The following is a 21,009-nucleotide window of genomic DNA, read 5'->3' as shown; positions in this document are numbered from 1 at the left end:
GGAGACAGTTGTCAAGCTTTCTTGAACCACAAGTATCCAGAGAAACATTAGACAGCAGTCAAAATTGCAAATAGGAAATATTTACACTACAAGTTTCTTAACATCCTTGAGGTAGGCTTGGAAGATATTTTCATAAATATTTTGTTGCCTAATCTTTTGTTAACTCATTTGTTAACTCATGATCCCTTTTGTTTGGTTCTTTCTTTCTAACTGCAGAGGTTTTCCATTGATTCTCAATATAGACTATACAGCTAATTATAATTTCATTGCTATACTCTGTTTTAATGGGGGAATTCCAATAAATAACTTACAAAAACTCTTAAAATATAATCAAGGCCTCAAGTATTCTACAAGTGTAGAAGTAATAATTGTATTTTTCTCTAGCCCTAGCAGACAGCCTTTTGTGCTGTTTGGTAACCACTCGAGTAAAGAGAACCTGAACTCTGGTAACTTTAATTTTCCATCTGAGGGACATCTGGTTCGAAATACAGGCCTTGGCGGAAGTACTGCTAAGCACATGGTGAGCTTTTAATAACTTACTTATTTTTTTCTTCCCCAAACAGTATGTTTTTGCTTTGCTAAATTGTTTTTCTTTGTATTACAAAATGCTTATTGGTGATCAGTCAAACAGCCAATATGTGTGCAGTACAAATGTATATTCTGAAAGGTTCAAGTAAAGCAGTCAGACCTTTAAAGAAAAGGCAGGAAATAGGAAATTGTAGTTGCTATGGGACCAATCCTACAGCCCCTCTTGGAAGCCAAACTCCCATTGACTTAAATGGGTGTTCCACTCCATGGGGTGCACATGATTGGGCCCAATATGAAAGAAGACAACTTTCTAAGGACTGTGCATAGTTGAAAAGATAGGGTATAATATCCCTGGTCTGTATTCTGACTGACTCTAGGCTGCAAATAAAAATACTCTCTGAAGATGCATAATTTATTAACTTTTTTCTTCAGTAACTGAAATCTGAGTTATGGTTGAATCATAAAACTCTTGGTTAACATTTCTAAAAATATACAGTATTCACACTTGTAGTAATTTTTTTAGTAACTTGTTAACTCATTAAAACCATTGTCTGGTTGTTTAAAAATGTAATGAGGTTTGGAGACAAACCACAAAATCCCTGAATAGCTTTCAACTGTTAAAAATTGTTACTAAGATGAACTTTTTAAAAATTTACTTGTTTCCATTTTCAAGTAAAAGTTGAATTTAAAACATATCATGAACTCGATGGCTTATTGCGCTCCCATGCAGGGAACGCATTTTGGGAAGCAACCCCAGGGAATACAGATCCTCAGGCTGGCTGGGCTGGGTGCATCAAGAAGGTAACTAGAAGCGAAGGAGGAGTGTGCAGGTTGCATTGTTGTTTAGTTCTCCCTAGTAGCCAGTTGAGGAAGGCTTTGAGAGTGTCTGTAAGTCAGAAGGGTGTTCTGTTGCACAGCTGCTACTGCAAAAGACGTAGAATGTAGTTTATTAGGTACAGGTAATTAGGGAGCAATGGCCTGGTAATAATTTTATGACTCCACATGGGCTAGAGCAATATTGAATGAGTCACTGCCTTATGGATGAGCATGGGGTTGGCCTATCCCACTGGTTAGGTAAACAAGAAAAGATTATTTAATGTTCCAGTGTAATTAAACTTCATTCTCTGTTTCCTACCCTCTCCCATATTATTCCCACATGGATACCAGTCATACTATTTTTATTTTCACATACGTGGGTGGGTTTCCTGTTAGGACCACCTGTCGTCTGTCAGAGCCAGTTGTGATTGCTTTCTGATATGGTGTCTACCACATCGTGTCAGTGAGTCTCGGAGGTCTAAAGGTGGTGGTACACCTAACATGACATTGCTCTGCTCTGTTAGCTAGTAGGATGCACTGAAAATAGCATTAAATAACAGGTAAAGGACATGGATGCTTAGCAGAACTTGAGGCACATTAATGAAAAGGAATAATTTATATACAAACCTGAAAACACTTTCTTAATTCACATGGGGAATTCAGAACTCCTTTTGTTTTCAAGGCCTTTTTGAACCACGCATATCAAGTCAAATATTGAAATATACCTTTAAAAGGCTTAGATAACTTTTTTAATACAACTGGTCCTGGTTCCTGCACTTTCAGTAGCAAGAAAATTAAGGCAGATTTTAATTAGCCATCTATTTATAGTTGTTAATGTTTATACTATTATTTATTGACTTTAAGACCCACTTACATCTTATTAATACTGACAACTAGGCTGTGCAGTGTGTATCTCCCAAGGGACCTCTGGCTTGTTCAAGGACCTATATTTTTGGAACAACTCACATTCCTTACCTGGGTAAGTCTCTCAACATTATCTCAGAGTATTTAAGGAACATAGCCATCTGATTATTTGTAATAATTTAGCAGCTGGTGTTTTGCTTGTAGAGAGATTGAAAGCATATACTGTTTGATTCCCACAGCTGTAGATAATCTGTAGAGCAGTAGCCCATGCAAAGAATCCAGCCTGACATGGTTATCTTGACCATGTCCCTCCACCTTCACCTTTCACTAAAATCTGTCAGAAGTTTTCAAGGAATTCTCCAAAAGTAGATGTTTGGAAATAAGGCATAATTAGAGCTTAAACTCTATTTAGTTTGAAAATACTTGAAAAAAGTCACAAGAAGTAGGGGAGGGGAAATCTTTCAAAGACTGGGGATGCATGGTGAGAGTAGAATTGAGTGAGCCTGGTGGAAATGTTCTGCTTTTAAGGTAAAATCCACCCCATTCAAGTCAATGGGGGCCTTGTGTCTTAGCTACTGCAGTTCAAAGTCACATATTTAATTTGGTTAATGTTGAGTGTGAGTTTAAATCCATTAAAGAAAATAAATATGAAGTTCAAGTTGAAATGTGCTATATGATTGTCACCACTATAATGTCAAAAAATTATCTGCCATACCTGAGGTACAAGTTACTTCCTGGTTTAAGCATAGGAACATAACTGCAGTATCTCAGCTACCTCCATTTGGTAACTGTTGACACATGACTTTTAATGATTGCTTCATTAAATTGTACCATGTTGGAGTATTATGTACTTATATTTTTACAGATTTATGTGATATTCATTGCCTTATCATCTTGATCCCCTTAGCATTTAAAAATATATATACAAATAGGTCCTGATGGTGTTCCCTTTGAAGTTTGCAAAACTCCCATTGATTTCAAGGGGGAAGATTCAAGTTTCCCAATATTAAAATTTTCAGAATTTATATGGAGCCCAGATATTTTGGCAATAGGGGCCAGATGAATTTTTAAATATCCTCCAGCACCTGGAGCATGGTTTATAAAATACAGTGATAAATGTAAAAAATAATGCTTTGGGGAGTACATAAATCTTAATCATAAATTGTGAGTGCAGTCGTCTCAAATATCTGTTCCAAGCTATCGGCAAATATTAAAAATAATCAGTTGCACGCCTAGTAAATTTCAAAATATTATGAGACATGCTTGCTTTAGTTACTGTAGGAAGTTTGTAAAGAACATAATTTTGACTGCATTAGTGCTTTACAAGTTACAGGAAAGTGTTAACTTGCCTGTTACAGAAGTTTATAGGAAATCAAAAGCCAACAATTCAAGGCGGTAATTACATAGCAACATCGCAACTCTTCTTTTGTTGAAAGAAGATGATTTTACAGGGAAGATGAGAGAGAAGAGTTTGTCCTGGTCTTTTTAGTCCTTTGTCTCTGTCTTGTGTTGTCTGAATAGTCTACCCAAGCGATGGTTGCAACAATATTATCATTGTAATAAAAACATTGTGTACTTTGTTCCAAGCTGTAAGATTATATTAAATAGATTTTGTCAAATACCAGTCTATTATGTGCAATTAAGTTTTAATCTAATTTCATCTCTTAATAATTAGCCTGTTAAAATACTCTTTTAAAAAAACAAACCATCAACACACAAATTCCAGTGCATTTGCTTAAAAAAAGATTCTTGTAATGAAACATTTATAGCCGCCTAATAAATAACAATAATCTAAGATCTTGATATTAAATGTTACACCTGCATGTAATTTTCAACCAGATCAACTTACCATACAGCCAGTGTTCCCTAGAGGAACTTTGCCTGCAGTAGCTCAAGAAGACCATTTAACCAAGGTTATTCCAATGAGAAGCAAATGACTTAATAGTAAAACTAGTAGCTGAAAGCCCATGCTGTGTCATGGCTCTGGCAGTGGTGACTCGGTGCGTTACCTCTGATACCACAAAGATGTGGTGATCATTGGCATGGCATAGATACATGCCTAACTGTAGGTGTACATTGCACAGGAGTAATTCATAAGTCAAAATGGCTGAGAACTTAATTGGGTGGAGACAGACTGCAAATCCCAGTGATGACTGAACCTGCTGATGTTCTGAACAAAAAATAAATAAAAAAGTGCTCTCAGTTATGCTTGAGGCTGTTTGCATTGTTTCACACTGACTCAACAGACATTCTAGGCTTCAACATGACAATTTTGGAATCTTATGTAGATAGGCTATTAATCAGTCACTTGTGATACAATTCAGTAGTTGGTGTTATTAACTAAAAAAAGCCCGTAAAAATAAAAAAGCTTGCATCTTATTCAAGATCAAATAACTTCAGATTTTGCCAAATGTATTTGCAAAAAAAGGTCTTCCCTATGCTGTCTCATCTGTATTGCCTTCCCCCCCCCCTTATCTTATACTCACAAATTAAGTGAGGACAGAGAGGAAATTCATTTGTCAAAAGAAGGTTTACATCCTTTCTTCTCACTGAAGTTGTATGCTTCAAAGCGGTAATATAAGATCAAGCAGCCTCCCCAATATAAATCATAGCATAAGGGAATTTCGGTAGATTAACATTTAAATGTGTTAATGGTTGGTGTGCATCTGTATGTAAAATGACTCGCGTTAAATAATGTCCAAGGATCTCTTAAATCAAAAATGCTTGAGAGGCCATTAATGAAATCATGTTTTATATTTCTTTTTTATAGTCAGCAGCAATATACATACATCACACCTGCCATAAACATTCACCTTTGTTATTTAGAATTGATTTTATTATAGTTCATAGAATCATAGAATATCAGGGTTGGAAGGGACCTCAGGAGGTCATCTACTCCAACCCCCTGCTCAAAGCAGGACGGATCCCTGACTAAATCATCCCAGCCAGGGCTTTGTCAAGCCTGACCTTAAAAACTTCTAGGGAAGGAGATTCCACCACCTCCCTAGGTAACGCATTCCAGTGTTTCACCACCGTCCTAGTGAAAAAGTTTTTCCTAATATCCAACCTAAATCTCCCCCACTGCAACTTGAGACCATTACTCCTTGTCCTGTCATCTGCTACCACTGAGAACAGTCTAGAGCCATCCTCTTTGGAACCCCCTTTCAGGTAGTTGAAAGCAGCTATCAAATCCCCCCTCATTCTTCTCTTCTGCAGACTAAACATCCCCAGTTCCCTCAGCCTCTCCTCATAAGTCATGTGTTCCAGTCCCCTAATCATTTTTGTTGCCCTCCGCTGGACTCTTTCCAATTTTTCCACATCCTTCTTGTAGTGTGGGGCCCAAAACTGGACATGGTACTCCAGATGAGGCCTCACCAATGGCGAATAGCGGGGAATGATCATGTCCCTCGATCTGCTGGCAATGCCCCTACTTATACATCCCAAAATGCCATTGGCCTTCTTGGCAACAAGGGCACACTGTTGACTCATATCCAGCTTCTCGTCCACTGTAACCCCTCGGTCCTTTTCTGCAGAACTGCTGCCGAGCCATTCGGTCCCTATTCTGTAGCGGTGCATGGGATTCTTCTGTCCTAAGTGCAGGACTCTGCACTTGTCCTTGTTGAACCTCATCCGATTTCTTTTGGCCCAATCCTCCAATTTGTCTAGGTCCCTCTGTATCCTATCCCTACCCGCCAGCGTATCTACCACTCCTCCCAGTGTAGTGTCATCCGCAAACTTGCTGAGGGTGCAATCCACACCATCCTCCAGATCATTTATGAAGATATTGAACAAAACCGGCCCCAGGACTGACCCTTGGGGCACTCCACTTGATACCGGCTGCCAACTAGACATGGAGCCATTGATCACTACCCGTTGAGCCCGACAATCTAGCCAGCTTTCTGTCCACTTTATAGTCCATTCATCCAGCCCATGCTTCTTTAACTTGCTGGCAAGAATACTGTGGGAGACCGTGTCAAAAGCTTTGCTAAAGTCAAGGAACAACACGTCCACTGGTTTCCCTTCATCCACAGAGCCAGTAATCTCATCATAGAAGGCAATTAGATTAGTCAGGCATGACTTTCCCTTGGTGAATCCATGCTTACTGTTCCTGATCACCTTCCTCTCCTCTAAGTGCTTCAGAATTGATTACTTGAGGACCTGCTCCATGATTTTTCCAGTCATCTGGGACCTCCCCCGATCGCCATGAGTTTTCAAGGATAATGGCCAATGGCTCTGCAATCACATCCGCCAACTCCTTTAGCACTCTCGGATGCAACGCATCCGACCCCATAGACTTGTGCTCGTCCAGCTTTTCTAAATAGTCCTGAACCACTTCTTTCTCCACAGAGGGCTGGTCACCTCCTCCCCATGCTGTGCTGCCCAGTGCAGTAGTCTGGGAGCTGACCTTGTTCGTGAAGACAGAGGCAAAAAAAGTATTGAGTGCATTAGCTTTTTCCACATCCTCTGTCACGAGGTTGCCTCCCTCATTCAGTAAGGGGCCCACACTTTCCTTGACTTTCTTCTTGTTGTTAACATACCTGAAGAAACCCTTCTTGTTACTCTTAACATCTCTTGCTAGCTGCAACTCCAGGTGTGATTTGATCTTCCTGATTTCACTCCTGCAAGCCCGAGCAATATTTTTATACTCCTCCCTGGTCATTTGTCCAATCTTCCACTTCTTGTAAGCTTCTTTTTTGTATTTAAGATCAGCAAGGATTTCACTGTTAAGCCAAGCTGGTCGCCTGCCATATCTACTATTCTTTCTACACATCGGGATGGTTTGTCCCTGTAACCTCAATAAGGATTCTTTAAAATACAGCCAGCTCTCCTGGACTCCTTTCGCCCTCATGTTATTCTCCCAGGGGATCTTGCACATCAGTTCTCTGAGGGAGTCAGTCTGCTTTTCTCAAGTCCAGGGTCTGTATTCTGCTGCTCTCCTTTCTTCCTTGTGTTAGGATCTGTGTTAGTTCATACTTGAGAAATCTTTTCAGATAAAGCCTGTTTTCCTAGTGTAATGTTTGTAGAAAGTGTGGATTGAGTATACTACTACACTGTCCTTTCTTCTCTCCCCTCTAACATCCTTTTTTGTAATTTTAAAATTAGTGACGCTCTTCTGTTCCTACTCTTCTTTGTTCGTGAGCATGACCTAGCGCACACTGGTGCACATGCGAGTAAAAGAAATGAAAACCTTTGATACGTTACTTTCTTTCTGCCTTTTTGCGCTAGCCTCTATGTAGCCTTGCCAGTAATGTTACACTGTGACAGAAGCAGTTGAAATGTAATTTTTTACAAACTTCTCAAACAGAGTAAATATGTTTGTTCATAGTATTTTGCTACTTCTCAGGTGTGCAACCATATTTTTGATACTTTTCATGATTTATAAAGGAAACTCCATCCCTTTTGTCTTTGACCAATGGAGGGCTTACAGTAATCACTAGAGCCCTGCAAATCCATGGGTATCTCCTTTATATCCATGGGCCATTTCTGCAGATACCAGCGCCGACGTGGATACAAATTTTGTATCCACGCAGGGCTCTGACAGTAAGGGTGGGTGGGCAGCTGTGAGGAATGGTGGCACGGATTCTTCACCTGCCCTGATCGGGGGGCGCGGGCACATTACCATGGTACTGCACATACTGGTACAAGTTGTAGCCAGAAATTTGCTCTGTTTGTTTTTTTTTGGGGGGGGGGGAGGGTTAACAAAACCTACCTATCAAAGCAAGATCCTAAACAAAATTACCAGCCACAGTTTATACATCAATTTATATAAAACAAGAAGTAAAGATTACTCTGCAAGTAAAATGTAAATACCAATTGTTTAGACTTTTGAATTCATAATTCTGCTTTTTTTAAAGTAGATACCTTTTCCATGAAATATGTTGCATAACCTCATGTAATAGTATTTAAAACTAACTTGAAATATTTCATTTTCATACAGGAAATGACAATGAGATGCACGAGAAAACTAAACAAGTGTAAGCTATCCATTTTTACTTCCCCCCTACTTCCCCTTCCAATTCCACTTCATGACAGTAGATCCCAAACTCCTATTTAGATGTGATGGCTGCTGATAATTACAGTGCAGTTTTGTTCTGTTTTGTTTTTTAACGCAGCTGTGTGTATATCTAGGGGAGGCTTTAACTAGGTGCTTAAAAAATGAGAAATCTGGAAACTGATGTGGAGTATAGGGACAGTTACTTAATATATCACTTCACTGCAGCACCAAAACAGTGTTTTAAATAAAATAATTTTTGGTCTTATACCTTAGTTCCTCCTGTGTTACTGATACATGAGACAGTCCAGTTTCTGCACTGGCTTGCTAATTGTGATTCTCCCTGGAGGTTGTGTATTCAGTATCTTGTGTCACTGTCTTCTGTCAGTTCTTCCTTAGCCTTCCTTGCCTTCTGTTTCCTCTGTCAAATATTCAATTAAGGGCTTGCTTACCATGTTTCCTATTTGTATTTGGGGGAAAAAACAGATGATGCAGCTAGATCATAAGATGAGTCTTTTCATTACACTAGTATCTCAGGAGGATGTTAAACAGAAGCTACCAAAATTAGACATTTTAAAATCAGCAGGCATGGATAACTTGTTTCTGAGAGTTTTAAAAAAGCTGCCGGAATATCACACTAGACCATTAATAGTTGGTTTTCAGTAAGTCAGGAACACAAGCTATGTTGCAGAAGACTGGAAGAAAGCCAATGTTGTGTCATATTTAAAAAGGGTAAATGGGATGACCTGGGTAACTACAGGCTTGTCAGTCTGGCATTGATCCTGGGCAACGTAGTGGAGCAGCTGATATAAGACTTGATTAATACAGTATTAAAGGGGGGTAATTTAATTAAGGCCAATCAACATGGGTTTAAGGAAAACAGATCCTGTCAAACTAACTTGATATCTTTTTTGATGAGATTACAAGTTTGGTTCAAAAAAGGTAAGTTTTGAGATAATATACGAATACTAGTGTAAGGCTTTAACTTGGTACCATATGCCACTTAGATTAAAAAACTAGAATGATATAAAATTAACATGCAGTGTAGATGTACCGGTGTTGGTCCCCATATCTCTCTCACCAACAGAAGTTGGTCCAATAGAAGATATTAACTCACTCACCTTGTGTCTTTAATAAAATTAACATCGACAAATTAAATAGATTAAAAGCTCCCTAACTGATAGCTCTCAAAATGTAATTGTAAATGGGGAATCTTCATCCATTGGGTGTGTTTCTAGGGGGCTCCTGAAGGGATGGTCAGTTCTTGGCCCTGTGCTTTCTAATATTTTTGTCAATGAGCTGCAAGAAAACATATAGTCATCACTGATAAAAGTTTGCAGGTGACACACAAATGGGGGAGTGGTAAATAAAGAAGAGGACAGTAAACTGGATCGCTTGGTAACCTGGGCACAAACACACAATATGTGCTTCAATATGTCTAAATATAAATATATACATCTTGGGACACAGAGTGTAAGCCATACTTACAGGATAGGGGGCTCCATCCTGGGAAGCAGGACTGAAAAAGATGTGGTGGGCGTGGTGGAAAACTCTCAGTGCAATGCTAATGCCAAAAGAGCAAATGTGATCCTTGGATGCATAAAAAGTGGAATTTTGAGGAGTAGAGGTTATTTTATCACTTTTTATTTGGCATTGGTGCAACCACTGCTGGAATACCGTGTCCACCATGCAATAAGTATATTGATAAATTGGAGAGGGTTCAGAGAAGAGCCAGAAGAATGATTAAACAATTAGAAAACATGCCTTATAGGGATAGACTCAAGGAGCTCTATTTGGCTTAATAAAGAGAAGGTTAAGGGGTGACCTGATTAGTCTATAAGTACCTACACAGGGAGAAAATATTTAATGGTGTGCTCTTCAATCTAGCAGAGAAAGATTTAACATGATCCAATGGCTGGAAGTTGGAACTAGACAGATTCAAGCTGGAATAAGGCATACATTTTTAGCAGCACAAGTAGTTAACCGTTGGAACAGTTTACCAAGGTTGTGACGGATTCTCCATCACTGACCACTTTTTAAATCAAGATAGGGTGTTTTTTAAAAAGCTCTGCTCTAGGAGTTACTTTAAGGAAGTTCTCTGGCCTGTGGGAGGAGTTCAGACTAAGTGATAACAATTGTCTCTTCTGGGCCTTGGAATCTATAAATCTTTGAAGTGTTCAATTTGGTGTACATGTCTAACATCCTGAGCTTGCTTTTTTTAGTATATTTCTAACATGTCCTGCTCTGTCAACTCTCTCACTCTCACATTTGTTAGCTGGTCTTTCCATTAAATGTGTAGTATCTTCTTCAGCCATCTGCGATGGGCAGCCTGCAGTCTGTTATTATTCACTCTCATTGGCCAAGTCTCTTCTCCGTCTGTGCTCAGTACAATCACCTGATACACTCTGGTCTTTATTTTAGTGTGGAGACCCCTGTTTGACCAGATGTTTATCTTTCCAAAAGTAGCTGGCTGGTATAGTCTCATTGCTTCCTTGTACTCCCCCATCTGTTTGCATCCATCTGTAGTCTCTTGTCTTATACTTAGATTGGAAGCTCTTCGGGACAGGAGCTGTCTTTTTTTGTATTTTGGTACAGTGCCTAGCACAGTGGGGTTCCTGGCCCAAGATTGGGGCTCCCAGGTGCTCTGCTAATAAAATAATTTGATGTAGAATCTTCTGACACTGATCACTAAAAAGACAAAGAGGAGGGTTATTTCTGATGCCCAGCTTAGTCCTAGGTTTGGGGATATTTAAGAAGTATAACTTCTTTATACTTTGGTACTTTGGGGGCTTTGGTCACAATCCTTTTCCTGCAACCTTCGAGTGTAGGATTAACGTTACTCCTCCAAACAAGATACCACAGCCTGACACCCAGTTAAAGTAACAAAATGCAAAACAAGTGAAAAATGTTACCACATCATCTGTTATACTCTAAATCTGATCAATTTCTGAGGGGCGCTTCACTAATATTTGTGGGAGTTTGTGTACCAGTGGGGCTAGGTTCTGAGCCAGAATTATTTCATCTCTCAGACATGCAGAAACTTATTTTCACTTGTTTTCAGTGCACCTAGTTTTTTCCAGCATATTATGGAAAGTTCACACTATTTCTGTGAACCCATACAAATAAACAAAACAACCAACACTCTTCTATAAACAAACAGATAAAGTTACTTTCTCTGTTGCTGTAAGTCTATGTGGGATGTCAGCTACAATGGCTTGGTCAGGGTTTGGTTGAACCAGTCTTATGTTGCAGTCTCTCAATAAAAATATATTGAGGTACTTAAGGTTTTCCCCCCAAAATTTACACCACAGAGTGAACCTTGCGTGGGAGTTTCAAGAAGCATACAAGATTGCTTCTTTACTTCCTGAGTGACTTTCAGTGTGTCCAGGGGACTTAACCCCACTCCTTATAATCTGGCAATTGTAGGAATGCAGGTAGTGGAATTGAGGTGCTCTTGAGCAAAGTTTGGGATTTGGGAGACCACTAGTTAGTGAGGCTGCTACTGCAGGTTGGACAGTAAGCAGAAGAGTCTTTTCTTTCTCCCACTTTTTCGATATATGGCATACTGAAGGCTGGGAATTCCTAGACAGGCCCACAAATTGTTCAAAGAATCTGGAGATGTAGAGCTGTTGAAAGGTGTATAATTCATTTAGAGCCTGATCTAATTGTCATCGATGTCAGTGGGAGTCTTTCCATTCCCCTTTTTGGAAGGAAATTAAACCAGGCCTTTATATGGGATGAGTTTTCTATTGCACAGCCAAAAAGTGGGGTGGATGGGTGGGATGGTATTTGTGTATGGTGGTTGATTTATTTTATTTTTTTTAGTGAACATTTCTATAACAGGCCAGTTCTTCCCTTAGATAGGTCAGCCCAGTGTGGGCATGTAGGGCTTGCTTGCATGACCTACTTCGAGACCATGGGTATTTTTCTTTATTGGAGATCTCACGGTGAGATCATTAAAAGTGCTTCCACTTGACCCCATGGTAAACTTCTACTGATTCCAGTGGGAACAGAGGTAAGCTAGTGCTGAGGGCTTTTGAAAGTATTTCCTTTAGGACAAATTGGGATGGATTTCATTTAAATCACCAAGTGGAAAGCCTCGATTATCATCAATTTTAATCAACTTTTTCATTTCTACTACAGTTATTTTGTAAAGAATGGTGCATTCTCATTGGTTGATAAAACCATTAAAACATGCTGATTTACAAGTAAATAGAGCCTTTACACACACCTTGTTGCTACCTGGGAGGTACATGTTAACTCTATACATTTATTTAGGCAATTATGTAGCTTAATATTTTCAGGTTCTTATTCATTGGACATTTTTACTATGTTAGAAAATGGTGAATGTTGGGTGTAGTCATAGACTCAGTTCTCAAATTATGAATATTTATCAGAGCTCAAGTCGAGAGAAACTATTAAATAGGAGTATGAGACCATCTGGGTAGGCTCAGTGGATGATCCTGATGAGATCCATGATGGTGTCTCCTGGAGTCAGAGGCATGGTCCCAGTGACTATGGTGACTTTGCCAGTCTCTTGCACCCAGTAGCACAGTTTCTGGGTCCCCCACAGGGTCAAGCCCTTAATACAGTACACGTCCTATTGTGCCATATTCATAAAGCTTGACCTCAAAAGCTGGAGGTTTATCCTATAGTTTTCTCTCTCTATGTAGAAAAGCAGCGTTTAACTCAGTTTTTGATAGAGGCTCATGGATTAAGCATATTTATTTTTTATTTCAATGTTTTAAGAGATTAAAATAAGTTTAGGCCTTAACATATTTTGTGCTAAATTCAGATTTAATTGTAAACAGGCTTATTTTTAAAAAGAAGAACTTATAATTTAAATAACAAAATCAAAAATCTGATTTTAAAATATCCAACTTTTTTAACTTTAAAAAATTTACTTTCATCCACCCAAGTGCAAATAAAATGTCATGAAAATAAATCAACTAGGCACAATATTAGAGATTTTAAGAGGTGTCTGTTCTTTTTAAAGTAAGGCATTGTGTGGGTCTTGTGCTGTAAAAGATTTCTGGATTGTTATGAGAAAAGAAAAACTTTGGCTATAGCAATTCATGTTATGTTTGTATTTGTCGTTTCAGCAGGCTGTTGTCCCAGATATATGCTGCTGTTGTAGAGGCTGTCCTTGCTGGTATTGCATGCTATGCCGAAACTTCCAATGCAACCAAGGTAATTTAAAATGCCTGTCCTGTATCTTGTAGCAGCAATTAGCTTGTTGGCATTGTCTTCAGAATGGTACATACATCTGGCTTTAAGGAATACCTTCTGAATAAAATTACACCATTTCTATCTTCCTTTTTGGCTTGCATATACATTACAGTAAAGTTCATATAGTCTTTAATTTTGCCTAAACTGGGTTATTTGACATCAATAGCAAGTTACTTTTCATTGGGATGGTGGCCTCCAGCAGGAGTCTCTGAAATGTCCATTTTAATTAGTGCTGTTTCAAAGTTTTACACATACAAGAGGTGTCTGACCTAGTGAAGTTTGGTAGTAATCTGGGCACTCAGTAGTCGGGCTCAACTGTGGTATTGTGCCTCTACTGCCCGGGGTATGGTTTCTGTTCAACATCTGCATGCGCATCTTGTTAATGGGAATTCTGTACGCATATCTATTTATTTATTTATTTATTTGCAGGCAAAAGAAACCGCAGAAGAAATTCTTATGTCTATGCTTGATTCCTTTCATCTAACACAATTTAAAACTGCGTTACGGTATTTAGATATTTATTAGCTTTTCTGCTCATATTGTCTTAACTCGGTTGTTTTCTTTGGGGAAAAGTTTCACTTAAAACATATTTCTTGTTTTATATTTGATTACTAAATTTAAGATTTAAATTGAATTGGTAGAATAATAATATTTTTTCTTCCTCTCCACATTCTCCTAGCCACTTGAAAGTTATTTTAGCCTTAAAACTGTGATCAGTTTCTTTGCATGTAGTTTAGCATGTAAAAATGATATGATTCAAGCATTATCTACATTTACAGCAGTGTGTAGGGTACAGACACTGCATGCCCAGCTAGGACAGGTATAAAAAGCAGTATACGGTGAGGCACAGCTTAACAGAGTAGAGCATAGTGCCCTCCATGTCTGAACCCTAGGGAGTATAGACAGCTCTCTACATGCCCAAACAGTGCCTCCCATGTCTATGCCGCTATTTTTAACAGCGCAGTGTCTCCCCTGCTGGAGTCTTTTTCCACCACAAGGAAAGACTCTAGGAACAGAGAGAGGCTGCCGGAGCCTTTCCCCAATCGCTTCCCCCTGCCAGAGCCTTTCACTTCCACACGTAGCTACACATCCCCTACACGCCACTGCAAGTATAGACAACCATAGTCATTAGCAGACCTCTAGGAATAAAAAAAACAATTTAACTGGATACTCTCTCTCTTTTTTGTACACAGCTCCAAAATAGCTTTTCAGATTCAAGCTGTGAATAATCATGGAAGGTCAGTATTATCTTATGTTTCATATGGGAAATAAGTAATTTTAATGCTGGTCAGCAACAAAGTATTTTTAGCCTTCACAAAACACATTAGAGAAGACATTATGATCTTTAAGTTTGTTATAGCAAATGAGGGCAACCATTAAATGCCTTAGCATTTGTATACAGAGGCAGTTTAGTGGCTTGTTATCCTTCTGTGTGTATTTATATTTTTATGGAATCTTAGTAGCACTTTAAAAACGAAACAGCTGGGTAGAGCATCTTTATTATCTCTGTTAATATATAGGAGCATCAGGCGCACATTAGGAGTTTTCATTTAAAAATAAATTTGTTTGAAGTAAGTTTTTTTTGTTTTTTTTTTTCTTCTCAAACTTATGGCATCTTACATTTTGCCATATTGTCTGAAACCAAATTTCACCTGCATTTTACCGGATTGACTAAAATGCCCTGGAGGTATAGAACACTTCTTTCAAATAGAAATAGTTATTTTGGATTGGTATTGTAAACTCTCATTTAAATTATCTAGTCTTTAAATATTGAAATATTATTCTGTTTTAGAATTATTCCATTGGATAATGAGGATAGCCTGTACTTAGTTAAAACCGTAAGTAGAACTATTCCGTGCTGTGCAATAACTTCCAATGATGAGTATTTCTAAATGTGATAATCTGTACTGCAGTGAACTGCTATATATAAATGTAAAGATCTCTTTATAAAAAAAATCACTTAAGATCTCAAAAGATGTAGTAAGGGATTAGATAGACTTATTTTTGTAAGATTTTTGAGTTCAGTAAACAGCAGCAAATCTCTGTCGTCTTTGGTAGATGGCTTTTGGATGCAAGAACTGGTTAGCTCCTGATGTGGTTTGGGAGCTTGGCCCAATAGATAGGGCAGGGAACTTGGGCTTGAGAGACCTGAATTTGATTCCATTGGCTGAACCAGAGTTCTTATCCTTGCTGTACTTGTGTGGTCTTGGGCAAGACACTTAAGTTCTTTGTTTTAATTTCACCATATATAAATAGGGATGATATTTATCTCTTTGAAGAGTTTTCAGGTCTATGCATGAAACTTGTTTTATTAGTGCTAGTATTTAAATGCTAAAATACTCTTTTATAACAAGAACCAATGGCTGGAAATTAAAGCCAGACTAATGAAAATTAGAAATAAATTATACATTTTTAACAGTGACGGTTACTGACCATTGACCAGATGACCAAGGGAAGAGGTGGATTCTTCATCTTTGGTGCCTTCAAATCTAGAAAGGCACCCCATCTTGAAGATATACTTTAGCCAAACACAAGTTATTGGCCTCATTAGAGGTAACTGGGTGAAATTTAATGGCCTGTGTTATACAATGGTCAGAGTACATGATCCAGTGGTCTCTTCTGGCTTTAAATCTGCATATCAGTGTTTCCCGGAGTGAGGCTTTTTTCAGCATTGGAGATGAAAGAAAATGGGGCATGATTCCTGCACTCTCCAGCCCCACTACAAACGGAAGACACTGGGGAGTAAGTGCAAAAAAGGGTAGACTTTTAAAATCTGAATGCAAACAAATGGAGCAAAGAAAACAAGATAAGGAACGTAGAACAAACAAAAGAACAGGGTTGGAAGAAAACAAAAAAGTAGAAAGGTGTAGGTTAGGGTACAAGGGAACCTAGGTCTAATACACAAATCCTTAAAAAGGTTGGAAATTACTTAGCATGAATCTTGTTTTTAAAAAAATGCAAATATTTTTGGCATTTAGGACCATTTTTGAGTGAGAGCCTTTGCAGTAATTTATTTCTTCTTCAGTCTCTGCACATTCACACTTGTGGGATTGCACATCCTGGTGATGAACTAGTTAGTTGCGAGGATGTGTGATCCCACAAGCATGAATGTACAGAGACAACTGGCAAGTAACCTCTGTCTTGATGATCTAAGTATTAAAGAACAGTAACAACCAAGATTTTCAAAAGATGCAGTAGTAACACTGAAGTCCAGATTCCTTACTTAATGTGAACATATGCCAGCAGTGGCAACTTAAATCTTGGGTCTGTTTTTTCTCTTTTCCTGCAAAACTGAAAATTCAGCTATAGTGTGTACAGTTATGTCTGACCTGCTTCCCCTGCACAGCTGGCTGTCTTGAGCTGCTCCCCCTCCCTCCTTTTTTCCCCAGGCAATGGGTTGGAGAGCTTTCCTGGAGAAACGTGGGGAATTTGAGAGAGAAGCTATGAAGCTCTGGCTTCAGAATTAAAGTATTTACATAGCAGGAGTTCCACAACTCAGACCCTGTGAACCTTCTACTCCAACCTAGTTCACAATTGTGGTGCTCATCTTATTTTAAAGAATTCCCAAACAAAAACTCTGTTAACTTGTAGTTAAAATTTAAGTACATTTTGAAGCAACACACAAGCTTACAAATCACTCAAGAAACCCAAATGCTAAAAAATATTGAAATCACAAGCTAAGGTAACACAAACAGTTGTTATGCTTTTTATTGATACATGCATAAACTGGAAACTTATTTGTGCTTATTCTGTACCTTAGGTATAGAAGTTTTAATTTAATTATTTTTCTTGGTTTTAAGTTCATTTTTTATACAGTTTGATATGAGACTGATAACACTAGGAAAAAACAGCTTCCTGTAGAGTCAGTTCAGTATTTTATCATGTGACTAATTTGGCTGCTCTTTAATTGATGTAGTCCTTGTTCATCCCTTGGTTCTAAAGTCTCTTAGCTGTCAGCTTTTATGCCTCTGTTTTTCCATACCTGCATAAATAGGGTCCATGCGTTGAGGCTTGGTATAATGTTTTATGGGATGAGACATTTCATTGTTCCTTTTTCGTAGGTGCTTTATTTGATAAACAGGGTAGTAGAGTTAAGTTTAATCTAAAGAGACGTTTTCTCTTGAGCAATAATCTCACTAAAATGTTCCAGTAAAACAAATGTGAACTCTGTTAATAGAACTGAACAGTTCTTGTTCATTTCCCCTGTAATCTAACATAGTTTTTAGGTTAGTTCTGGTTAGTTTATACCTGGGATTAAGAATTAGGTAGTATGTTTTAGAAGTGAGGAGGGGTACCAAGATTACATTTGCAGAGTGAAGCTGTTTGAGACACAATTCAGGTTTGAGCTGTGAGATTTGAGAGATTATGATTTGAGGCCACACATTCTTGTTACATTTGTTAAAATCACTGGCTTCTCCATGTCCATTTCTGTGTGGAAGTAGAATATTTCACGCAGCTGAAATTTGAACTTTGATTCTAACAACGTTTTAGATAAAAATTGAAAAATTATAAAAGGTGCTCCTACCTCTCCTCCCTTCCCCCTTCCCATTTGCTACAGGCGGCTATGACAATATATGACATTCCAGATTTGCTAGGAGGAAGAGGATGCTTGGGATCTGTTGTCTTCTCAGAATCATTTCTGGCATCACAGATCTTTATAAAGGAAAAAGGTAACTATTTCAAGCTCTTTCATGCACATTACTATCTCTTAATGTTGTTTTTATCAATTCATAATGTAATTAAATGGAGTAGTAAAATAACTTCTTGTATCTTATCACTGCTATTTTGAAGATTTTAGTAAGTAAAGACCGAACTAAAATTTTTAATTTGCTAGTAATCTAATGAATCCGGTTGTTTAATTTTAATGGACAAGATTGCATTCATTTTTTCTCTGCAGCTACTCTAAGGGACTCGTTTGTTTCCACTATCAGCTTCATGGGATTGCTAGACAGGAGACGCTCATGCATAGTTGCCTTCTCAGCTTTTCAGTCTTATTGAATATTCACTTGTTCTTGTATTATAAAAAAGGACAAATAGAAGCACCAGATTTACCTTCTCTATACCTTTCATTATTTCATATATAGTTTTCTCATCCTGTAATATTTATTTCAAAGCTAGAAACGAGTAAATGAAAATTAAAAATGAAGTGGATGCAACTTCTGTTTGTTTTTTAGAACAGTCTTGATTTAAAATACAGGATAGTACAGGATAGTAGGTAACCTTCAACCAACTTCAAACTCCACTAGATATTTTCCACAGTGCCAGAGTGAAAAAAGCCAAAGGCTTTGGTAACAGTCATTTGTGTTAAGAATTCCTATAGCATAAGATAGAAAATTTGCTCAAGACATTGGGTTCTAACCAAGTGGATCATCTTTTTTTTGCAATGTGAGGAGGGTCTTATCTGATTCTTGTGGATTGCTAACTCTTTTTTAAAAAATAAAACAAAACAGCAACAACAACAAAACCCTAATACCAATATTACGTATGCTGAAGTGTTCTGTTTAATCTTGGTCAGGACTGTTTTTTCCCAAAGCTGGGCTCCATTTTTCCTTGCTTTCCCAGCTCCACAAGAGGAGAAAGGGGGGAAAAGGTAAAACATGTTCAGCTCAGGCAGTAGTGGGAGTCAGAGAGAGAAAATAAACAGCTGAAGGGTTGAGGGACATTGGCAAAAAGGGAAAGGCAAATAAGAATCCTGGAGGGGATGAGGACTGTTAATGTGCTCTGCAGGATTTCTGATGGATGGGTGATAGTGTCATGTAAGGAACACCGATCGATCCTTCAGAGAATCAGTAGTTTATAAGTAAACTAATAGCAACTTGAAATCCTCATAGCTGGTAGTGGAGACTAATAGGAAAATAAGGTGGTTTGATAAGGTATGTAAATAGTTCAGAAGGAATAATACTTCTGTTTTATTTTTGACATTTGCTTTCCGACAGATGGCAGTATTAATACAGAAACCAGCTACATCATTCTTACTGCAGCTATCCCAAGATATGTTTCTTGGCTGGTTAGTATAATGCAACTTAAGTATTTCATACCCTGTAAGTTTTGTAAATGCATTCCACCAGAAGAAAAAATAGGTAAATATAAACATATAAAGTATGTGTGAATACTCTAACTCCATTTATTGGTAAGTAACATTCCTTTTAAAGAATCTGAAAATGGCTTATGCTGAAGGTATTTAGTCATTCCATCAATCTTAAATGTACATGTAAGTAACTGCTGTATGGTTTATCCAAGCTGACAGGTCTGATTTTTGAGAAGTGAATTAATTGTTGGGCATTTTATAGCACTTGGATAGCTAATGTGACTTGTTGTCAGTGTAGAACTGCTCCTACAAAATTGGAGGTCTGAGGCCAGATCCTCAGTTTGCGTCGTTCCTGTGAAGTCAGTGGAGCCATGCTGATTTACATCAGCTGAGGATCTGATCCCTGGGAGAGAGTCTACTAAAAATTATCTGAGGAAGGATTCTCCTTTCTCCAGCCCTTTTATGCCACTTTGGCCTTTAGAGTTATGCCGTGTTTTGGCCCCCACAGCAGCGCAGAATTGGAAAGGTGCAAAAGTTGCTTAAAGCACAGAATCTGGACCCCCACCTTTGAATATCATTAGTCACCCAGTGCTGTTACTAAAGCTGTATAAAGGGCATTTGTTTCCCATGACTGTTGAGCAGCATTTTTATTATTAAAGCAAGTTTAAAATCAGATCGATCATTCACTGTGAATATAAATGGAAAATGCAATTTGGTTTTGCCTGCAGGTTGAAGATAATGAAGTGAAACTGTCTGAAAAGGCACAGCAAATAGTGAAGGTATGTAATGATATACTGCTTAAACTAACTGCTAATTCAAGGTAAACTTATTTAGTCAAAACATAAAGGTGATGCTTTCAAGATCTGATCAAAAATAACTAGGGCTGTCAAGCGATTAAAAAATGAATCGCGATTATTCGCACTGTTAAACAATAATCTAATACCATTTATTTAAATATTTTTGGATATTTTCTACATTTTCAAATATATTGATTTCAGTTACAACACAGAATACAAAGTGTACAATGCTCACTTTATATTTATTATTACAAGTGTTTGCACTGTAAAAAGAGAAAAGAAATAGTATTTTTCAGTTCACCTAATGCAAGTACAGTAATGCAATCTCTTTATCATGAAAGTTGAATATGCAAATATAGAATTATGTATAAAAATACTGCATTCAAAAATAAAACCATCTAAAATTTTAGAGCTTGCAAGTCCACTCAGTCCTACTTCTTGTTCAGCCAATCACTTAGACAAACAAGTTTGTTTACATTTGCAGGAGATAATGCTGCCTGCTTCTTGTTTACAGTGTCACCTGATAGTGAGAACAGGCATTCTCGTGGCACTGTTGTAGCTGGCGTTGTAAGATGTTTACATGCCAGATGTGCATGCTTCAACCACCATTCCAGGGGACGTGTTTCCATGCTGATGACGGGTTCTGCTCGAAAACCATCCAAAGCAGTGCAGACAGACGCATGTTCATTTTCATTATCTGAGTCAGATGCCACCAGCAGAAGGTTGATTTTCTTTTTTGGTGGTTCGGGTTCTAT

The 21,009-nt window shown here is 38.1% G+C and overlaps 1 protein-coding gene across 2 annotated transcripts in view; it reads left to right on the top strand.

The window, feature by feature from the left end:
• Positions 1 to 21,009, top strand: part of DNAAF9 (dynein axonemal assembly factor 9) — a 138,257-nt gene that overhangs the window by 59,980 nt on the left and 57,268 nt on the right. The window contains exons 10-19 of one of the 2 annotated variants that reach the window (XM_075128148.1): positions 385 to 520; positions 2,242 to 2,323; positions 8,147 to 8,183; positions 13,306 to 13,390; positions 13,859 to 13,935; positions 14,623 to 14,667; positions 15,222 to 15,267; positions 17,988 to 18,099; positions 19,366 to 19,436; positions 20,186 to 20,236. In XM_075128148.1, the coding sequence (XP_074984249.1) occupies positions 385 to 520; positions 2,242 to 2,323; positions 8,147 to 8,183; positions 13,306 to 13,390; positions 13,859 to 13,935; positions 14,623 to 14,667; positions 15,222 to 15,267; positions 17,988 to 18,099; positions 19,366 to 19,436; positions 20,186 to 20,236 (742 nt within the window). Of the gene's footprint in view, positions 1 to 384; positions 521 to 2,241; positions 2,324 to 8,146; positions 8,184 to 13,302; positions 13,391 to 13,858; positions 13,936 to 14,622; positions 14,668 to 15,221; positions 15,268 to 17,987; positions 18,100 to 19,365; positions 19,437 to 20,185; positions 20,237 to 21,009 lie in introns of both variants that reach the window. The other variant, XM_048846391.2, reaches the window with a different exon arrangement.

This window comes from Caretta caretta, chromosome 4 (assembly GCF_965140235.1).
Source record: "Caretta caretta isolate rCarCar2 chromosome 4, rCarCar1.hap1, whole genome shotgun sequence".
NCBI classification, from domain to species: Eukaryota; Metazoa; Chordata; order Testudines; family Cheloniidae; genus Caretta; species Caretta caretta.
This window is presented reverse-complemented; position numbering and strand designations above follow the sequence as displayed.